General features: G+C 43.8%; 1 protein-coding gene across 1 annotated transcript; it reads right to left on the bottom strand.

Annotated features, from left to right (window-relative positions):
- Positions 1-13,223: 13,223 nt before the first annotated feature.
- LOC4348044 (disease resistance protein Piks-1-like) lies at positions 13,224-20,995 on the bottom strand. Its single transcript, XM_015757509.3, has 7 exons — positions 20,163-20,995; positions 19,967-20,071; positions 19,586-19,858; positions 19,052-19,147; positions 18,810-18,908; positions 13,810-16,168; positions 13,224-13,688 (listed from the first exon to the last, which is right to left on the bottom strand). Exons 1-7 carry the CDS (start codon positions 20,882-20,884, stop codon positions 13,686-13,688), a joined length of 3,657 nt encoding a protein of 1,218 aa, XP_015612995.1. The 5' UTR covers positions 20,885-20,995; the 3' UTR covers positions 13,224-13,685.
- Between the last annotated feature and the right edge of the window lie 555 nt (positions 20,996-21,550).

The following is a 21,550-nucleotide window of genomic DNA, read 5'->3' as shown; positions in this document are numbered from 1 at the left end:
GCCCGCGACCGTGTTTTCCTCCTCTACCGTGCCCTGTGCTCGCGCTGGAGCCATTGCCGGAGTGGTTCTCCGCCTCCCGCTTCTTGTGTCGCACGCCCTATTCCTCCTCTGTGAGGTACAGCTTGCCCTCGTGCTACAGCGATGCCGGTGGCTCCTCGTCCGCATCCTCCGCCGCCCGGAGCCGCCCGGTAAGGCCCTCGACGGTGAGCGTCGACACATCGAGCAAAGTCGTGAGCGCAACCACGATCAGCTTGAGACGCTTCGGCACGCTAGGGGTTATCTTGTCGACGATCTCGCTCTACTCCAGCTTTACGCCCAAGGTAGCCAGAGTTGCGGCCATGCCATTGAGACGAAGCGCAAAGTCCTCGACGGCCTCGCCGACGTTGAACGTCACCAAATCAAACTTGCGCCGGAGGTTCTGCGCCACCGTCTTCCTCACGCGGTCATCCCCAACCCTCATGGTTGTGATGGCGTCCCACGCCTCCTTTGCCGTGGCCTTCTCGGCGATCGTGCACTACACTGGCCAAGGTCACCTGTGACGGGCCCAAACCCTCATCTTTGACGGCTTCGCGCATGGTCAGTGATCAGTGGTCACTGGTGAGTCCAGTCACCTTTGACGGGTGGCCGACCGTCACAGGTGACACCCACCTCTGACGGGCAAGTTACTAGAAGGCCGTCAGAGGTGTTGGTCTCCGCTTGCCTAGGGCGAGTTGGGACCCGTCACAGGTGACTCATCTCTGATGGCCCTTTAAATAAAGGCCGTCAGAGGTGATGGTCTCCGTAGTTAGAAGCTGTCACAGGCGATCTACCTGTGACGGCCCCAAAAGTAAAGGCCCGTCATAGGTAGGTCACCTCTGACGGGCCTTTATTTGCTAATCCGTCACAGGTGATGTTACCTTTGACGGATTTTTGTTCCAACCCGTCACTGATGAGTTAATTCCAGAAAAAAAAATAAATGCCAAATATTGGCTAGCCTCAGGATTTGCTAGCCATGCCCTCTGAAACACAGATACATCACAGATATATTCCAGTCACCCCCTCCCCCCTCCCCACAATATAACATCACAGATCCATCTCAAACATCACAGATCCCCAACAACACATATCCATATCAAAAATTCATCTATTCCATTCATCATTCACATATGCAGTTCAAATGCCACAATTTTGCACAGCAAATTCACACCCCTTGAAAGCCACAATTTTGGTCGTTGCTCATATAACCGCATATATACTTACCAAATGGATTAAAGCCATAATGTCCTCAACCTCCACAACCTGTCAATAAGGAAAAAAAAGGAGAAAACAGATGAATAGTACAACGTAAATAGTAGTTGATCAAATTTGATGACACTTTAGTAAACTACCATAAATATTGCACATATGAAAGTAAATTACATTGCACTCCATAAAAACATATTTTTTTACATCACAAGAAATTATGAAAACATCTTTTTTACATCACAATAAATTATCTAGCCAAGTTCATGAGTCTATTTGACGTGAAAACGTCCTTTCTTGTTCATTATTTCTGCCAGAATGAAGGCGCACACTTCGTCTCTGATAGCGGGGGGGTTCATGGGTGAGATCTTGAGGCCAGCTCTACCTTTCTGTTTAATAAACAAGATGTTAGCACGTTTTGAATAGCAATGTTGGTATTGAAATGAGCTTATTCGCCATTAGCAACAACCTCAGGGTCGAAATCTTACACCTCTCTTAGAAGTGTTGACATGTTGTGGCACACGTGGAAACCACATTGGTCTCCGATTTGTTGTGCACATGCAAACTTGGTGTCATGGTAAAGTTCGTCCTTGCCCTCCTTGTGCCTACCACCCTTTTCCATATATGGGCCCCAAGCCATATTTAAGGCCTTGGTGATTTCAGTGAAATCATAATCTTTGGACTTATTGGAGTTAAGGTAGGTAACCCTACTCCACTTAGGTACGATGACTAGGAGAATCCAATGTCGCCTGCGCAGTGGTTATGTAGCGTTAGTACTAAGAACCTTAACTTCAAAAATAATATACACGAAGGGTATTGGCCTCTTACTCTTGGTTGTGTGCGCACATGATGTACTCCTTGTCTTGATGGACCCATAAACACCGGTTGACATAGTCAACCACCTCAGTGAAGCTCTGTCGTAAATTAACCTCGTTCACCATGGATGGATCAAGGAACCCAACCTGATTACCAAGGCAACGACTCTCGATCCAACACAACCTTAAAACATTTACGTATTAGAACTAATTTAATTAGGAGATATAGTCCAATCATATCACAAGTATAGAAGGTATGCACTTACAAGCTGTAGCATTTTAGAAGACCAGTGTCCAACTTCCGGATCCTGAAAAGGTCGAAGAGGTCATCAAAGCCTATAGTTATATAGGCAGGCGACGATAGGAACGGCTGGTGGTCGTGATGTCCAACTATGGATGACTCCCTCATTTTCCGCTTGGCATTGCTTAGCTCCATGTATTGCTTATGTAGCTCTCGGCAAGCAATTCCCATCACGGCTAACACATTGTCCTCCACCAATGGCATGCCTAGCTCAAATTGGGCTGGCGCCCTTACGACCTTCCCCGCTTTGCTCACCGGCATCGACGTCGCAGCCTTGCCCCTTTTTGGCTCCGGCGCCATTCCCCGACCTTCCCCTTCCCGCGTTCACGCTTCTGGCCTTTGACAAGTGGTGGGGAGCTATCGGCCTTTCTTGTGGTCTTTATTGGAGCCAAGCTTTGAGCTATATCTGCCAAGTCCATATCAGCTCCACCAGGAGAATGAGGTACTGACAATGCCGGTCCATGGGGAGCCTCAATTGATAGCTTAGACTTAGGAGGTGTAAGCTCCGTCGGTCGACTTGGACGAGGAGTCATCTTCATAACTATGTCTTCTTTGGGCCATTGTATGAACGTCTTGTGCGCATCGCCCAAAGTCATGATTTCATCATTGGGGGGCACGGGCAGCGGATAGCCTGACCAGGTGTCCTTTACTGTATCGATGGACATCTTGGCATACCCAGCTAGTAGGTCTGCGCCATGGACCTTGTCTGTAACCGAGGGCTTGAAAGCCATGCCCTCAGCGACTTCGGGAGCGAAAGTTGGATGGATCCTCGCCAGTAGGACACACTGTGCTACGCTCTGCATATGTGAAAGTCTGAATTTAATATTGGTACGTGTAAAGGTTTTTTTATTAGATATGGATTGGATAACATGAATTACCTCTATGTGGTCCACTGCAGCTAAGGGTGCGACCGAGAGACCAGGGGCCGGCACCTTTGTGGATGCACAACTACTCCTATGCTGTGACGGACTCGCGTCGTGTTGTGCACGAGGAGTTGGATGCACAGCAGGAGTTGTGCCTTGGGGTATATTCATGTCGGCGAGGACCTTGTTAACCCTTTCTTCCACCCTAGCGTTCATGCTAGCTTCTAGTTCTTGAATGATCTCAACCTTAAGTTCGGCCTTCAAACGAGCGTCCCTCTCTTCCTTGGAGACTTTCCGTTTCCTGTATTGGGAGCTGTACTTCGGGAGTCCATGCTTCCAGGGCACATCGCTACCAATTCCCCTAGTCCGGCCAGGATGTTCTTTGGTTCCGAGCGCCTTTGTGAGGATGTCATCTTCGCGCCTCTTCGGCGCGGACTCAACCTCGCTTTGTGAAGCTTGTTCAGCAACCAAGCCCAACTAGAAAAAAAGGAGTCGTTTATACAAACTTCTACTTTATACGAATGGAAATTAGTTAGGTTAAGTAGTGAACTCACCAGTTTCTGATAGACGACGGCATCACTTTTGTTCTCAAATGTGACAGAGCCGTCCGGGTTGACCTTACCCCTTGCCCGCGCCTAGTTGCGACCTTTTTGTTCAGTGATGTCTAAATACGAGGCAGGGACATTCGCTGCTGCAGCGGCTGCATCTTCTTGGGCCCATATTGCCTCCTTGCCGATGTACCCTGCGTGGCCAGCCGATGTGGGTGCTCATTCCGCTGTTGCAGTTGGCGATGTGCCTCGCTTGATTCCCTAAACTCTTGGGTGTTCTTGAGAGAGCAGAATTCCTCCCACACCGCCTCGGTTATTTGAGGGTATTCATAGAACGGCGTATGATTGCCGGGCAGGTTGACAAACTCGGTGAAGAGCTTCGACTTCCAATTCTTCCAAGCTTTACCCATCTTCTGGAATGCCTTCCGCTTGAGCCTATCCTTTGCTTCAGCCGGAAATGTGAACCATTTCTCCTTTGCCGTCCAAGCTCGCTCTTTCTCGGCTTCTGTGACCTTGTCGATATCTTTATGGAGGATCCCGAAGTTCTCACGTGCCGCCAGCCCGCAGCAATTAGACCATCTTCCAATGACAGTCCTGGGTGCCGTGGGCCTACCACTAGCGTCAACCTCTCTTATAACTTGCACTGTGGTCGGCCATATATTTTGTGACCGGGGATTTCTACTCGACCTACTTGCACTTGTCCCGCCCGATATCGATGTATGTTGTTCCTGCGGCAATTCTGCAGCACAAACAGAAGGCAACATTTGCTAAGGGGTGCTAGCTAAAATTTATGTGGTCATGTGGTGAAAATTTGTCCTATAAATTACCATGAATTTCGGGTTGTTCGACCGCCGTAGTCGAGGGATGACCTTCGGCAACTGTCTCCGTGGCTGGGTTTGCTTCTTCCTGGATCCTCGCAGCTGTTGAGGAGGGCGGGTTTGCGCCGGGCGTTGTCATGGTCTAATTTTCGCGAAAAAGCTTATAAATTTCCTACCATTATACTAAATAGCATTAGATCCAATGTAATACGAGGTATACTATGAAAGAGATGGCCTCAGTTTTGCTCAGAAATATGCATCAATTACCATCATTTGCATGAAGGGATAAAAAGAGGAAATCATAACATCAAAATCTGTTCTTATGCATAAAAAAAGAACAAGTGTACATAGTCTCCTCTTATCAATCCAGAAAAAAGAGCAAGTGCAGAAAATATGTTCTTATGCATAAAAAAAGAACAAGTGTAGATACTCTGTTCTTATCCATAAAGAACAAGTGTAGAGGTATATAACCACTGAATCAATCATGCAAATTTAAAAAACAGCAGCAGTAAGGATACAGATAGAATGTTATTGACACAAAACAGCAGCAGCAGGAGTATTTATGCCACAGGGGTAGCAACAGCAGGGGGAAATTCACATAAAACAGCAGGGTGAACAAGTAGCCACAATAAGACCAGTAGCAGGGCAAAGATAGTCCACAGGGGCAAATTAACTAAAACAACATGTCTAGATAGTCTCCTCTTATCAATCCAGAAAAAAGAAGAATAGATAAAAAAATGAACAAGTGTATAGATAATCTATTCTTATTGAGCAATTCATCACTGGCCATTTAACAAGGAACACATTGGGCAGCAGCAGCAGGGGCAAAGATACTCCAATACTGCATATATTTCATCTAATACAAAAAGACTAATTCCTCTAATACTGCATATATTTCATCCACTAACGGTCCAAATTCATCACCTCATATATTTCACATCTCAAATATTCATATATTTCATCAAAAAAAAAGGAGACAGTACTACTAACTTCATGAAAACAGCAATTCATCCATTCAATTCAAGCAAGTGTAGATAATAAAACAGCCCACAATCATTTATGCGGCAGCAGTAGCAAGGGTATATAAATCATGTATATAAACAACAATTCATGCAATTCACCTATTCATAGACAAAAAGGGTATATAAATCAACAAGTTTAGATAATCTGCAAAGTTCCTTAATCATTAAAGAATGACAGAAAACAAAATGCATGGAGAATTTTGGTGTCAAGGTCGGTTCCGTCCATGGACTACACTGACCAATCCACCAAAATTCCCCAAGCATTTTGTATTTTGTGATGGTTTGATAACCTCGGAACTACATTAAATCTGCGGCCAATCAATCAATTCTTCCATTTGAACTAAATTTCAAACCATGTATATGCTTTATTTATAGGAAAAGGGAACATAACCCCTAACTAGCTAGCTAGACAAACTATTTCTAGCTAGCTACCCTATCTAGCTAGAAACACTGTTGCCAATATATCGATCCATCCTTTTTCAGCTAAATGTAAACATTATCCACAAAATTCAATAGGTCTAGTAAAAGGGAACAAAACAACATATAAAGCAGTACACACTACATGAATGGTTACATGTCCAAATGGCACTTAAATCCACATTCAAGTTTCAAACTAGCTACACATTCAAGTTTTAAATAACAGTTGCAACAATCTGAACGGAATGACAAAATTCATCGTTCATCCAAAGTTCATCATTCATCCAAAGTTCATTATTCATTCATCCATTCCATTGCATCATTTATTCATCCATCCACTGCACCATTCCATTCATCGGCATCAGAGAGAGAGAGGGGTACCTGGAGAGGAGACGACGAGCAGAGGAGGTGGCGCACGGCGACGACGAGTCCCGGCCGGCGCACGACGCACAGCTTCTCGGCACGGCGGCGCGCCGGCGGCTTCTTGGCACGGCGGCGCTGAGGAGGAGAAGAGGGGGTTAATCAGCGACCAATAGTAAACGAGGGGAGGCGGGGGGAGTGGGCTCACTGTGGAGGTCCCGGTCGAGAGGAGGAGGCGGCGGAGAGGGGATCCCAGTGGCGGCGACGACGGTCCTGGCGTGGCGACTGAGAGGAGGTCCCAGCGGCCGTCGAGAGAGTGAGTGAGGCGGCGGTGGGGAGGGCGGCGTAGAGGGCGGAGATGGCGGCAGAGAGGGCGGCGGAGATGGCAGCGGAGAGGTCAAGGCGGCGACGGTGGAGATGGACGGTGGCGGTCGAGAGAGTGAGTGAGGCGGCGGTGGAGAGGAGGGCAGCGGATCTGGATCGAGAGAGGCGAGGCGGCGGTCGAGAGAGTGAGTGAGTGAGAGTGGGTGCCGGATCTGGATCGATCTAGAAGATGTCCAACCCTAGGTCAACCCTAGTTAATCTCACCTGTGACGGGCTCTAACTGTGGGGCCGTCACAGGTGACATCACCTATGACGGGCGCCAATTGTGGAGCCGTCACAGGTGAGGCCACCTGTGACGGGTCCAACACTCTGGCTCGTCACAGGTGATCACCTGTGTTGGCCCCACAGTTATAGCCCGTCACAGGTGAGTTTGCCTACAGCAATTTTATTTTATTTTATTTCACTTAGTTCTTTTATTTTCCTTAACGTATTTCCACATACACTATATATTTTTGTTATACTTAATTATTTTATTTCACTACCAGTAGTAATTGCACTTCATTATTTTACTAATTGTATTATTTTATTTCAATGGTTATACTAATTTAATTATTTTATTTCACTTCTAGTGGGTGCTTCACTTAATTATTTTATTTGACTATTTCATCAGCAATATACTATTGATCATTGCGAACATATTAGAGTCATACAGATAACAGGGACAATATTGCGAACATATTAGAGACATAAACTACCTACATAAATTACAAAAATAATCCTTCCTCATGGTCAACGCGTGCATATTGAACGTCATCTTCTTCTTCCTCCTCTTCTAGAGGTATTTCTTGACCTATGCCATGGACGTGCTGGTTGTAATCATCCTCGTCTGCAATATTGTCCAATCCAACAATTCTCCTTTTCCCTTCACGAACAACATGTAGTTTCTTGTTACACGGGTCAACTATGTAGAACACTTGAACAACTTGTTTGGCGAGAACGAATGGTTCATCCTTGTACGCGTTGTTAGCCAAGTTGACAGTGGTGAAACCTTCATTGTCAACTTTTACATTGCGAAGATCGACCCATCGACAATGAAACAACGGGACTTTGAACTTCAAGTAATCTAGCTCCAATATTTGCTCAACTCTACCATAGTATTGAACACGACGTCCACCGTCACTAGCAGCCTCGATGCGTAACCCACTGTTCTGCACTGTGCATTTGCTGTCTTGCTTTACCGTGTGAAAGGTGTATCCATTTATGTCATATCCTTGCCAGGTGGTGGCACTCCATTCAGGACCCTGTGACAATCACTGAAGTGTTTCACTAGACAAGTTCTGCAACCTGGCAATTCGGTTCTTCAGCCACTCGTTGAAAGAAGACATGTGCTTATTTCTGACCCAACTCTCTGATCGGCCTGGGTTCTCCTGTCGGAGAACTGCAAGGTGTTCGTCAATGTACAGCACCACATTAGTCATATGCTGCAGTACCGTGAAATGAGCTTTATCGTACACCTTCCAATCCAACCTAACAGTCTTTCTTCCAACAGTACCAACACCATCAAGCCTCCCTTCATGATGAGATCGTGGTAATCCAATTGAAGATGTTTCTGACATGTAGTCCACACAAAAATCGATGACCTCTTCGGTGGTGTAACTCTCGATGATACTCCCCTCGGGGTGTGAACGGTTCCGTACATAACCCTTAAGGATCCCCAGGTACCTTTCGCAAGGATACATCTGCGTCATGAATGCTAGACCACAGCACTTTGTTTGCCTCACAAGGTGCACGGGAAGATGTTCCATTATGTCAAAGAAAGTTGGAGAAAAGTACATCTCAAGATGACATAGAGTTCTCACAAGTTCTGCTTGTAGTTCATCTAGTCCCTCGGGATCAATGATCTTCTGGCCGATTGCATGGAAAAAGGAATACAACCGCTGGATCGTGTGTCGCACCTTAGGAGGCAAAATATTCCTTAGTGCAACGGGCAACAGCTATGTGATAAGAACGTGGCAATCATGCGATTTCATTCCTACCAACTTAAGATCTTGCAGTGAAACGAGCCTACTGATTCTTGATGAGTAACCAGATGGAACCTTTATACCACTCAAACATGTTAGCAAATTAATCTTCTCTTCTTTCGAGAGAGTGTAGCGGGCTGGAGGAAGGTAAACCCTGCCGGATTCCGTGGTTATGGGATGTAGTTCCGAGCGAACACCCATTTCTTCCAGATCTCGTCGGGCGTTGAGACCATCCTTTGTAGTACCTGGGTTAAGCAGTAATCCCATTAAACTCTCGCATACATTCTTCTCGACATGCATCAAATCTATGCAGTGGCGAACTTCAAGATCCTTCCAGTATGGTAGTCTCCAAAATATTGACTTCTTTTTTCACATGCTCCTCTCTTTTGTCTTTTGTTTTTCCACATGCTCCTCTGTTTTTTCCTTCGACGTGCTCTTCTCTTTTGTCTTTCCAACTTTCCTCTTTTTTCCAAACTTGTTTGTTATTCCCATCACTAAGTTGTGCACCTCAGTCCCTGTTAGCTCTGCCGGGGGTCCGACTGTATCTCTGTGTCCCTTGAAATTCTTTTTCATATTCCTATATGGGTGATACCTTGGGAGAAATCTCCTGCGACCCATGTAAACCGTCTTGTGTGAATGCTTCAACCATTTGCTTCTTGTTTCCTCCATACACTCTGAACACGCCCATTTCCCTTTCACAGTTTGGCCAGAAAGGTTGCCAAGGGCCAGATAATCGTTGATGGTACAAAACAGCATCGCATGGAGGTTGAAATACTCTTGTGCATATGCGTCCCAAGTCCGTGTGCCATCATTCCATAGCCTTTCGAAGTCATCGATTATCGGTTCAAGGAACACATCGATATCGTTGCCAGGTTGTCTCAGTCCTTGAATGAGCATGGCAAGCATAATATACTTTCTTTTGAAGCACAACCAGGGAGGAAGGTTATAGTTAACAAGTAGAACTGGCCATGTACTGTGACGACTGCTCAAATCACCAAATGGATTAATGTCGTCCGTACACATTGTGAAACGCATGTTTCTTGGTTCATTTGAGAATTCCTGGTAAATCTTATCGATTGTCCTCCACTGTACTAAATCTGCTAGGTGCCTCAACATACTATCGACTTTCCGTTCTTCGGCATGCCAGCGCACTAGCTTAGCTTGTTCCTTATTCGCAAACATTCTCTTCATGCGCTCCGCAATTGGGAGATACCACACCACCTTTGCTGGGCCTCCCCTCTTTGACTTACTTCCTTCACCTTCACTCTTTTCTCGTTTGTATCTTGATGCCCCACAAACAGGGCAGACATCCAAGCAGCGTATTCCTTGTAATACAAAATGCAGTCGTTCGGACATGCATGAATTCTTCTGACCTCCAGGCCCAACGGACATAATACTTGCTTCGCTTCATATGTCGTATGCGGTAAATTGTTCCCCTCTGGCAACAGGTCCCTTAATAGCTCAAGAAGTTCTGTAAAACTCTTGTCCGACCAGCCATTACTAGCCTTAAGCTTCATGAGTTCCAACACGCATGATAACTTGCTGTGCTTCGACTTGCATCCATCATACAAGGGCATCTGACAATCTTCCACCAACTTACTAAACTTCTCAAAATCTCTGTTGTTGTCCTTTGCATCTTCAATGTCATGCAACATTGTAGATAGACATTGAGTGTCCAAATCTATGGTCTCTCCACCTAAAGGAGAAGGTACGAACATGCCTTCTCGAGCTACGGCGCCGGCGGTGTTCTCTACATCCTGATCCAACACTTCTTCCGCTGTGACATCAGGCGCCTCTTGCTCTCCATGCTTGGTCCAACAGATATATTTCTTCATGAATCCATTCATTATCAAATGAGCATGCACTTCATCGCTATCTTCGATCATCTGTTCATTCTTACAGTCCCTACATGGACACAACATGTGCATGCTCATCCTACTTTTTCTGTCATTATCCGCAAATATGACAAATTCAGTGACCCCCTCTCTATACTCGGTAGACGAACGATGCGCATAGTACATCCATCTACGATCCATCTGAAATCAACAACATACAAAGAAAAATATATGATGATCGATATATTGAGAATTAATGGAGAATAATGTGTTTTTTACCTTGAATTTTAGCAAAAAATCGCCCCCTTGCCCTCCCAACCGATTTGTGAACAGTGAACTAGTCGGGATGGAAAGCAGTTGGCAGTTTGGAGGGTATTTATAGACCCAACACACCTCAAACGGGTTAGATTAAAAAAGCCCGTCAAAGGTGTTGGTCATACCTTTGACGGGCTTCAATTGAGTTGCCCGTCAAAGGTATTAACCTACCTGTGACAGGCCGTAAAAAAAATCCGTCACAGGTGGCGGACCACCACCTGTGACGGCTCATAGTGCCACGGCCTGTCACAGGTGAGGGGATACCAGTGACGGGTTTGGAGGAAAACCCGTCACTTCCTCACCTGTGACGGCTTTTCCTTCCGGCCCGTCACAGGTGAGGGGATACCTGTGACGGGCCACGGCCGGATGCCCCACCGATGACGGCAAACCTAACGACCCGTCAAAGGTGACGGTCATCTGTGACCAATTCATAGGCCCGTCACTGGTATGCCGTCATAGATGTAGGGTTCTGGCGTAGTGGTGGACACCATCTCCGATTGCACCGCGCTGCATAGAGCGTCGAGCGCCATCATCTCGTCTTGTGGATCAGCGCCAGCCTTCTTGATGGCGTGCCAGAGTGCCCTCGCCTTCAACTTCACCTTCATCAGGAGCGCCCAGTTGGAGTAACTAGTCGCCAACCCGTGCAATGCACGGCTATCATTGGTAGAATTATTAAATATTAAAATTTTAAATATATTGTTTTGAAAATTATTTGTAGATTTTTTATAGCTCTAAAGGAAAAAACAATATATTTTGTATTGACGGTTCAAAAAACCAAAATTAAAAAGTATAAACATAAGATCCATCCCAAGTAGCATTTTGTACTTATTTAGGAAACTCAGCTATTAATTCCAAATTATATTATTTCATAATTTTATATTTGTAAATTTTATATTTAAAATATTGAGTTTTATTTGGTCTGAAAGTCTCAGTATAGCCTTTTTCAAGATTTAATAATTCTGTGATTTATAACTAATAGATGTTGATCAAGATGTATACATTCGGGATATCACTAATAGCATTTCCATCGTTTTAATAATTATAAAAATCGGAATCATTCACTACTCATTTTCTTCTAATGATGGTGGAATCTCAATTTAGTTTTTTTTTTAAATTTCATTTATTGATTTGGAATTGATTTAGTTTTAATCTCATTTTTTATTGATTTAAAAAATATTGGAGTCTCACTTGTAGATTCGGTCCTGGTATAATTAATAGTTCCAATTTGACAGTCTGAATTATAACTTTTTTCTGATTTAATATTTTTGAAATTCGTTATTAATAGGTCATGAGTACAGTTTTCATGATATAGTTCTAAAAATTGGAATTAGTCACGACATTAACTGCATGAACGTCAACAATAAGGCTTCATACAGTTTTTGAAACATGATAAGACATACATGGAAAACTAATTATTAGTTGCCACTGAAAAAATAGAGATTAACGTGAGTTCTCTGTTTTAAAATTATTATAGTATAGATCAAATTCTTTTGTGAACTATGGGAGTTTTGCTATCTATCAACCTAATTACCTAAACACTTATTGATAAACATAATTATATATTCGGGGACCTGATTACCTAACACTTATTGTAACATGATCATTAATTATTCTATGAAAATTAGAAATCAAGAATACTTCAAATAGGTTGCATACAATATGTAAGTAACCTACTTGGATTCCTTGAAGCGATGACGGTGTATAAATCTTCTGTGCATGCAAGAAAGAGTGAACTTTCAGTTAGAGGATCAACATCGCAACACCTGAAATATTGTCATATTAGTTGCTAGTTTTTATTCGGAAAAACATAGTAGATCAATATATATATGTTTGCTTCCAAATTAATTTCCTTTTATCGGAAAAAGTAATAAGAAATATTCATCATCCCGAATCACACGTGGATTTTATTTTCATCTACGGTCATGATAATTCAACAAATTAATTAACGGCTAGATATTTCTAATTAACGTGAGACCTCCTAGAAAGTGCCCAATTAGTATAGGGATTTTATTTTCATCTACGGTCATGATAATTCAACAAATTAATTAACGGCTAGATATTTCTAATTAACGTGAGAACTCCTAGAAAGTGCCCAATTAGTATAGGTATAGATTGGTCTTGGTGAGGACGGGGTAGCTACTCCCGCGCGCGCCGCCCACCTCACGAATCACCCGCTGGATCATAACGCCTTCTTTGGAGGTGCCGTCGATCGGCTTCTTGTCATCACCCATCAGTGCAACACCCTGATTCGAAACCGGATGCTCTGATACCACTTGTTAGAATCGCGCCAGAGAGACAACGTAAACTACGTCGTCGGCGAGATCATGGCCAACACACACACTGAACTCACGCGATCAGAGGAATTTTGGTGCTGCAAAACTTGGCAGCTTTTCCAGACTCTATTTTATCGCTTAAGTAAGCTATTACAGGGAAATAAATCCTAATAAAAGGAAAGTAAACGTAGCCTCCAATCAGACCGACACATCCACCCACAAAATCAGCAACTAACCATTTATAGCTACTACTAATCAGCACACAAGGATTATTCCTAACAGACGTGTCTTCGACCGCAAAGAGTGAGCGAAATCTTGCTGCCCTCACCGGCCGGCTGCCAGAGTGCCTCGCGTCTCCACAAGGTCAGTCCCCACTCACCACTCTGCTAAGGCGCGCGTCAGGTGACTTTAGGAGGGAAAACCAAACTTCTTCGGGATGGATGAAACACTTCAAGCTGTCTTCTGATTAAATTAAGCACGATGACGCAACCCGATTTTCTCAAAAAGACGATGACGGCCGTACAAAGCTAGGATAAGGATCGCCACCATGGATCACTGCAGGCAAAAGTTGAGAAAAAAATAAAGTGCAACGTGCACTAATTAGATATTTGTTTGTAACACTCATCGCCACCATGCATTCAAGTTGTGAAGCTACATCAAATCAACAGAAACGTACCTGAAAGTAAATCCATTCAGGTAGGCCACTACTTCTGACCGAAATATTGTTTCCATTGTCAATAATGTCCTCATTACCGGTAGGCTCAGGTTTCTTATCAGTCACACTTACCGCACTGCTACCAGCTGTACCAGTGCTACCAGCCACAATGTCATGGACGATCTCTTTCGTGTTGATGCAAAGGGTGATACGGTTGCGGTGCTCCTTGGCTTCTTTCCTCACCTGATTGATAATCTCACGGATGCCCGGAGCATCCGTTGTGTACCCGGAGGCACACCTGAAATCGACACTTCGGAGACTCGAGAGGTGCACGATGCCCATAGGCTCTTGTTTGGTTGCCCGGAAAGCATAGAACTTGAACTGAAGATGTTTCAACACCGGCATGGCTTCACTCTGGAAGCTCAGTCGTGGCACACGGCAATCAACACAGAAGCTCTCCAGCCTTGAGAACCCTGCGCCAGTGATGGCTGTTCTGGGGAGAACTTCGACCCGTAGTGCAAGAACCTGAAGCTTGGGCATCTCCTGAAGAATCTTGAGGTCATCCTCCCTCAGTTTCCAGAGATTGATTTCTAAGGATGAAATGTCGCTGAGAGTTTCTTTATTGAGCCAATCCGGGAGACTGATATGTTTGCCGGGAATCTTAAATCTCGCCACAGGTATAGGTTCCCAGCTGGAGCCGAAACGATCAAAGAGGGTAATGGATATGTTCTCCCGCGAACAAATATGACCATAATTGTCCACTGCGCCCTCAAGCAAGTTCACCACTTTAGGGGAATCCTTGTTGCCGGCAACCACACTGATGGAGTTGGAACGCTGGCCAGCTTCCCAAGGTAGCTCTCTAACATTGGTGTTGCTAATATTCAGAGTCTTGAGCTGCTGCAGGTTCCAAATTTCCATGGGTAGCTTCGCAACCTTTGTGTTACTGACATCAAGTGTCTCCAGATGCTGCAGCTGTCCGATTTCCTCAGCTAGCTCTGTTTCCGTGACATCTATGCCACTTACGTGCAGTGTCTTCAACAGCTGCAGGGCTCTGATTTCCCTGGGTAACTTTGCAACCATGGTGTTGCTCACGTCAAGCGTCTCCAGGTTTTCTAGTTCTCTTATTTCCGCGGGGAGTTCACGCACGTTTGTGTCGCTTACGTCCAGAGTCTTGAGCATGTGCAGCTTCCCGATTTCCTTTGGTACTTGTGTCACCGCCGTGTTACTTACATTCAGAGTCTTGAGTCGCTGCAGCTCCCCGATCTCCCTTGGTAGCTCCCTGACACCTGTACCTCTCACGTCCAGAGTCTCCAGAAGCTTCAGTTGTCCAATTTGTGGAGGCAGCATGGTGATTTTGCAGCCCTTTAGTTTCACGTACCTCAGCAAAAGCAGTTCACATATATCCACCAGATCATCGTCGCCCAAATCCGGGAAATTGTATAGATCTGCTGCACCCTCCAAGCTCGTGTCCTCCTCGTCTAGATGCAGCACTCGCAGGTGGCTCAAACGATCGAATGGTATTAAACTTGCTCGTCCAAAAACCACGAGCGTGCGCATGCATGAGAAATCCAATCTTGAAACAACCCATGAACCCAGGCCTCCCTGGACAGATATCCTACTGTGTCGTCGACCACACAGGGACTCTATGTTGGAGAAATACCCCGCGGAAGCAACAAAGCCATGTTCTTCTGCCTGGAATCTGAGGAAGGCTAGTACCACGGCGCTGATTTCATATTCGGCAACCCGGCTATGGCGTCTGCCTTCAGCCGGGGAAATCGAAATATACCCCCATTTGACAAGCTCCTCAAAGTAACCAGGAGCTTGTTCCTCGTCAGCAAACCCTTCGTCCATCCAAATCCTGATCAGATCATCCCTTTCGAATCTTTGGTTTGGGGTATATATGCTGCATTCCAGCAAGCAAGTCTTGAGATGCGGGGGAAGGCAGTGGTAGCCAAGGACTAGACTCTCAACCAACGGTTTCATGCAGGGAATTTCTGCAAATCCTTTTAATGCTTGGCACAAGGCCACATCAAACCGATTTGTTGCAGATGGCGGTGATAGCAGCTGTGCCACTGCGGCCGATATGCAGATTATTGCTAACGGCATACGACCAGACAGTTTAGCTATAGAAGAACAGCTCTTCTTGTCTGATGGAGCAGTGTGGACATTGAATATCTTTTCCGATAAAGCTACTGCAGCATCCATAGAAAGCGCCGTTACTTCACAAACAACAGCATGGTCGTCCTTGCAACATTTTTCAACTACTGAATTAACACGAGTTGTCATGATAATTCTACTGCCCCGGTCATTCTTTACAAGAGACTTCCTTATGACTTCCCATTGTTGGCAATGCCAAATGTCATCCACAATGACAAGATACCTAAAAAGATCAAGAGAAAGAGGTGGTATTAATTATAGTTCCATGAGAACCTCCACATTAATCCTCATGAGACGTGATACTAAAAAGGATTACTCTGTTCTTATGCATGTTAATCAGGACTTTAGTTTGTTAATAATAGACATTTACTTTGTTATTATGTTTTACAAAAAAAATAATGACCTAGATCCTTACGAAAAAATAACCCTCTCGATTTCAATCTGAACTACCCACCTATGCCAATATAAAATGCAAATTAAAATGCACCCTAAATTTGTTTGTAGAATTACCCATCCCTGCCACTTTCGAATACAATTTAAAATACATCCTTATATTTGTATATAAATTACCAAACTCAACCATTACATTAACAAAGAGAATGCAAAGTACCATCTTAGTAAATAGCAATAAAAGCTATGAAAGCTAAAATATTTTAGTAAATAGCAATAAAATCTATTCTGAAAAATTTCAACAGCCGTAAAGTGTATTACATATATTCCTGAACTACACCGATAAATTGAAAGTAAGTACACCATGTAAACCAAGTACGTAAACATTTATACATTGTGCTAAATATTTATTTTAAAAAAAATTTCAAGCATATAAAAATGTTGCCTTCATAAATCATATGTCCATGACATTGACAATTCACTTTAAATTATTTGTGCACCAAGACAAAAAATTTATAACCTGTTATTTTAACTTGACAATTATATGATATAAATATTGATACTTTATGTTAACCACTTTATATCTTAATCAAACAATACTCCTACACATACAATTCATTTTGATATTGCAAATTCAACATCTTGAATACCACATTGTAGACTAAAATGACTGTGCCATTACAGTAACAAAGAAGATAGCCTAAGACCTAAGATCCCTTTGTGTCTCATTTTGATTCATTCCTGGTGAAATTCAGTGAAGCAGTTTGGTTGTTCTTTCTTTTTTCTTCAAAAATTGCAGTGGCAGGACCGCCCAGCATTTCTGATCTTTTCTTCGGGTTGTATTCTAGCTGCAGCTGACCCCTTTCAGTTTTCTTTTGCTGTGTGTTTATGTCTCTTCGCCTTCAGTTTGCTTTCCAATAACTGCAGTTATCTGTGATGTGCTTTTTATTCAGAAGCACAAAACTTGTTGCTCTGGTTTTCAGATCGACAAACAGTGAATTTTGTCTACTACCAGGACTGCAAGACAGAGGCAGAGGATTTCTCTTAAGCAGCTTAGATCAACAGACAATAGCAATTGTCGCATAAATCACAGGTTCTATCTATCTACAGTGGCTATTCTTTTAGGCAGGTTCAAAGTGACATTTAGTGCAGGTTCTGCATCTGGTTTCTTGTTTGTTCAATGTGATTTGAGACAGGTCTGTCTACAATGGTTATTCTCTTAAGCAATCACTGCTTGTTTTTAATTGTCCTCTACAAACTTCTTTCACCTCAAATAATATATATTTTTCCTAGCATCGGTAGTTCTTGAAGTTACCGCAGTTGCTGTCCTACAGTTAGTCCAAAGCAACTCTGTGGTCATTTGCTGGTACCGGTCTGAACTTGTGATATTCTTGGAACAGTGTTGTCTGTTCCTTTTATTTTCAGCAAGTCCTTACCACAATTTACTTTTGTCTTTGTTGTATTAGTATGCCTATCTAAATGCCTTTCGAGTCAGCTAGTTGTAGTGTCTCCTGTTCCTTTTTATTTGCAGCTTGATATTAATTCACATCAGCTAGCCCTTTTGTACTGTTTAAAGCTTGTGGTTAGCTTTTACAATGTGCTTGATTCTTGTTTCTAATCTTGCTCATTTTTGTTCCGTGAGGTTTTAGGAAAGAGATTTACTCTGGTCCAACAAAAAGTATCTCGAGGTACCGGTACGTTACTGTACCAAATCGTTTCCGATCGTTGAATCTTGCTAGGCAGGATGGACATTGTTAGATCTAACGATCAGAAATGATTTGGTACCGTGAGGTACCAGTATCTCGAGGTACTTTTTGTTGGACTGGAGCAAATCTCTTTAGGAAAGGTTATCACAAGTTGGCTTGTGTGACCTATTGATGATGAGAAGGGAGATGTGTCAGCTATATATGATCTCACCTGTCATACACACAGTGTTTTGGAGTTCGTGCTGCAGCTAGCTACAAATTTATGGCCCGCTGCTCATCCCTCTCTTCTTTTATCTTATCGATATGTGTTTATAGCTGGCTTATATAGTATATTATTGTACCTGCTCTAATAGTGCTAGTCTAGGGGACACCAGATCTGCCATGAGGATTGAGGGCCGATGGATCCGACAGTGTTTGCAGCGGTTGCAAATACACAAGTCGTATATCCACAGGATGAAGTTCCTGTTGTCTCCTTTATAACGGTAGTCAGGCATCCGGTGTCCCGCTCGAGCAATGAAGAGGAGAGCAGAGGAATTAAAGAAGGGGGACGGCTGGCGGCGGAAAAACACGGAGCCCCCAACGAAAGCAAGAAAGGGGTAGTCTCCTGTAGTCTGTTCCATACCATTAAAACAAATATGTTTATCTTTCTTCTTTTTTTTTTAAAACCAATATGTGTATCTTAAATATGCACAAGGACCATGAATGGCTAAAAAGATCTATTTGTGGCCGGTAATAGCATTGAGCACGTAGATGTAAGGATATGCATACCTTTGGTCAGCAAGGAATTGTGACAAGATATCGACGAGATATTGTTCATCATCCTCTACATCGGTCGTCCCAGCAACCGGTGCACAGTCGGTTACTTTTCTGTGAATATTTCTAGGAATGAGTACTGTAACTACATGTGACGCGAAAACATGAAAACCGTGCAGAGAATACATACAAACATGGAGCATAGCAGTGCGTATGTGATACTTTGTATTTTTAAATGTGATAAATAATGTGCGTACCTTTTTTCTCCTAGCAATTTCAATACGATGTTGACGAGATATTGTTTGTCGTCGTCAACACCGGCACCAGCAAGCTGTGCACTGGCATTTAGTTTCCTGCGAATTTTGGCCTGATTTAGTTCTTAACTTTTTCTTCAAACTTTCAACTTTTTCATTACATCAAAACTTTCCTATAGAGAGTGTGTTTAGTTCACGTCAAAATTGAAAGTTTGGTTGAAATTGAAACGATGTGGCGAAAAAGTTGGAAGTTTATGTGTTTAGGAAAGTTTTGATGTGATGGAAAAGTGGGGAACCTTAGTTTCAAACTTCCCACTTTTCCATCACATCAAAACTTTTCTACACACACAAACTTTCAACTTTTCCGTCACATCGTTCCAATTTCAATCAAACTTCCAATTTTAGCGTGAACTAAACACATCCTTTATGTTTTTTTGGGATTAGAGTAAGTTTATATATATGGCGCCACACTATGTGATATACATATATTTGCGTTGCATTGAGCATGTACTATGTAGATGTAAGAAATATGCACACCTTTTGTTGGTGACGAATCTCGTTGATATCCTGTCGATGAGAGCTTTCTTTGTGTTGTCTGCACCAGTCGCAGCATGAGGTGCGCTTTCAGTCTTTGCGTCGCCTATACCACCAGTGCCAGCAAGAGCGACAGATGAGCCGTCAGTTTTTGTGTCAGCTATACCGGTGCTAGCGAGAGTTGCAGTGTCGGTGGTAGGAAGAGCTGAACCGTCAGTTTTGGCGCCGTCTGCTATACCGGTGCCCGCAACTGGTGCGCTGCTGTCTGTTACTTGTCTGAGATTTTTTTTTTTTAAGGGACGACAACATTGTTACGAAAAGGAATTATAACCAGATCCAGCACACATAATAGATCGATCGATGTGACGATGATTATATGCATACCTCCTGTACGTTAGGAGCTCCAGTATGCTGTCGATGAGACATTGTTCGTCGGCTTCACCGGTGCCTTGAGTTGTTGGTGCAGTATTATTATTCACTGTTAATTCTCTGCCAACAAAATATACTACTCCATAAGATTACGGATACACATACTGTATAGGAGTAGATCGAATCGAAGTGATAGAATATCAACTCCTACCTCTGTTTGTCGCTGATTGCTTTGATGATAGCAGACGCAATGACTTCACTGGTAATGCTAGTCAGAACGTGCATCATGCTTTGGCTCGGACAGACCGACACGAAGGTGCGGCAGTCGAATTGCTCGCTCACTGCTTGGTACGCGAGGCCAGCAAGAGTGGTCTTGCCCATCCCAGCAGAGCCATGTATGCACACTCTCTCTTTGTGCTTGAGCAACTTGATGAGCTCCGCTTTCTTCTCGTCCACCTCCACGAGCTCCGACGCATTCTTGCGGGGCAGGGAAGGAGACGAGGACAAAGCCGCAGGGGCGTCTGCGTCGATGATGGCCTCTGTAATCCACTGCTTCTCGCAGCAACGGTTTACCAGCTCCTGCACCTGATTTCTCATTCCCTCGAAAGGGCTCGTCGCAGCAGCAGCCTCCACAGCAAGCATGAACCTGAAGCCGTCGATGGCGTCCTCCATGTCGTAGGACAGCATCCTCGCCTCCGCCATCCACTCCTTGCACGCCGCGTCAAGACGATCCTCCTTATCCCATATCCTCAGGAGGAGGGAGCGCAGCGGCTCGAGTTCAGATTTGATGAACTCAATGTCTCCGCGGCTTCCCTCCAGAGCAGCCATGTGCTCATTGCGAAGCAAATCGCCGAGCTTCTCGATGACAGGACCCAAAGCACCCGTGGCTGCTGCTGTCATGGCCACGGCTTCCCCGGCGCCGGCGGCCTCCATGACTCTCACACACAAACACCTCAAGTCAGAGTCTAGCTAGACTATGGTAGGTGTGATGTAGGCGGTGGCCGCTGAAAATAAAACTAATCTGGAGTAACGTCGAACGGTGCGACGGTTTCGTGTTAATTGTGGTACACTAATCGGTACCCAAAAAATACATACATACATACATACATACATACATACATACATACATACATACATACATACATACATACATACATATATATATATATATATATATATATATATATATATATATATATATATATATATATATATATGCTGTATAGGATAACCCGGATCCTATTTAGTACATGGATAACAGCTAACAGCTTATCTTCTAAACTACCGGGTCTACTTAACAAACACGCATAATCATAGATACATTAATTAATATATTCTAACACTCCCCCTCGATCTAAACTTCTAATGTTAAGATTGACTCTAACGTCTTCAAATTGTTTTACAGCCAATGGCCTAGTAAATCCATCTGCAACCTGATCCATGGAAGAAATATATTCTATCTCAAGTAATTTTCGAGATACTCGTTCTCAAACAAAATGATAGTCAACTTAAATATGTTTAGTACGAGTATGAAATACAGTATTAGCAGACAAATACTTAGCTCCAATATTATCGCACCAAATCCTCGCCGCCTTAGGT

This window comes from Oryza sativa, chromosome 10, assembly GCF_034140825.1.
Source record: "Oryza sativa Japonica Group chromosome 10, ASM3414082v1".
Taxonomy (NCBI): Eukaryota; Viridiplantae; Streptophyta; class Magnoliopsida; order Poales; family Poaceae; genus Oryza; species Oryza sativa.
Note: the sequence above shows the minus strand (reverse complement) of the source record. Positions and strands in the feature narration are given on the sequence as shown.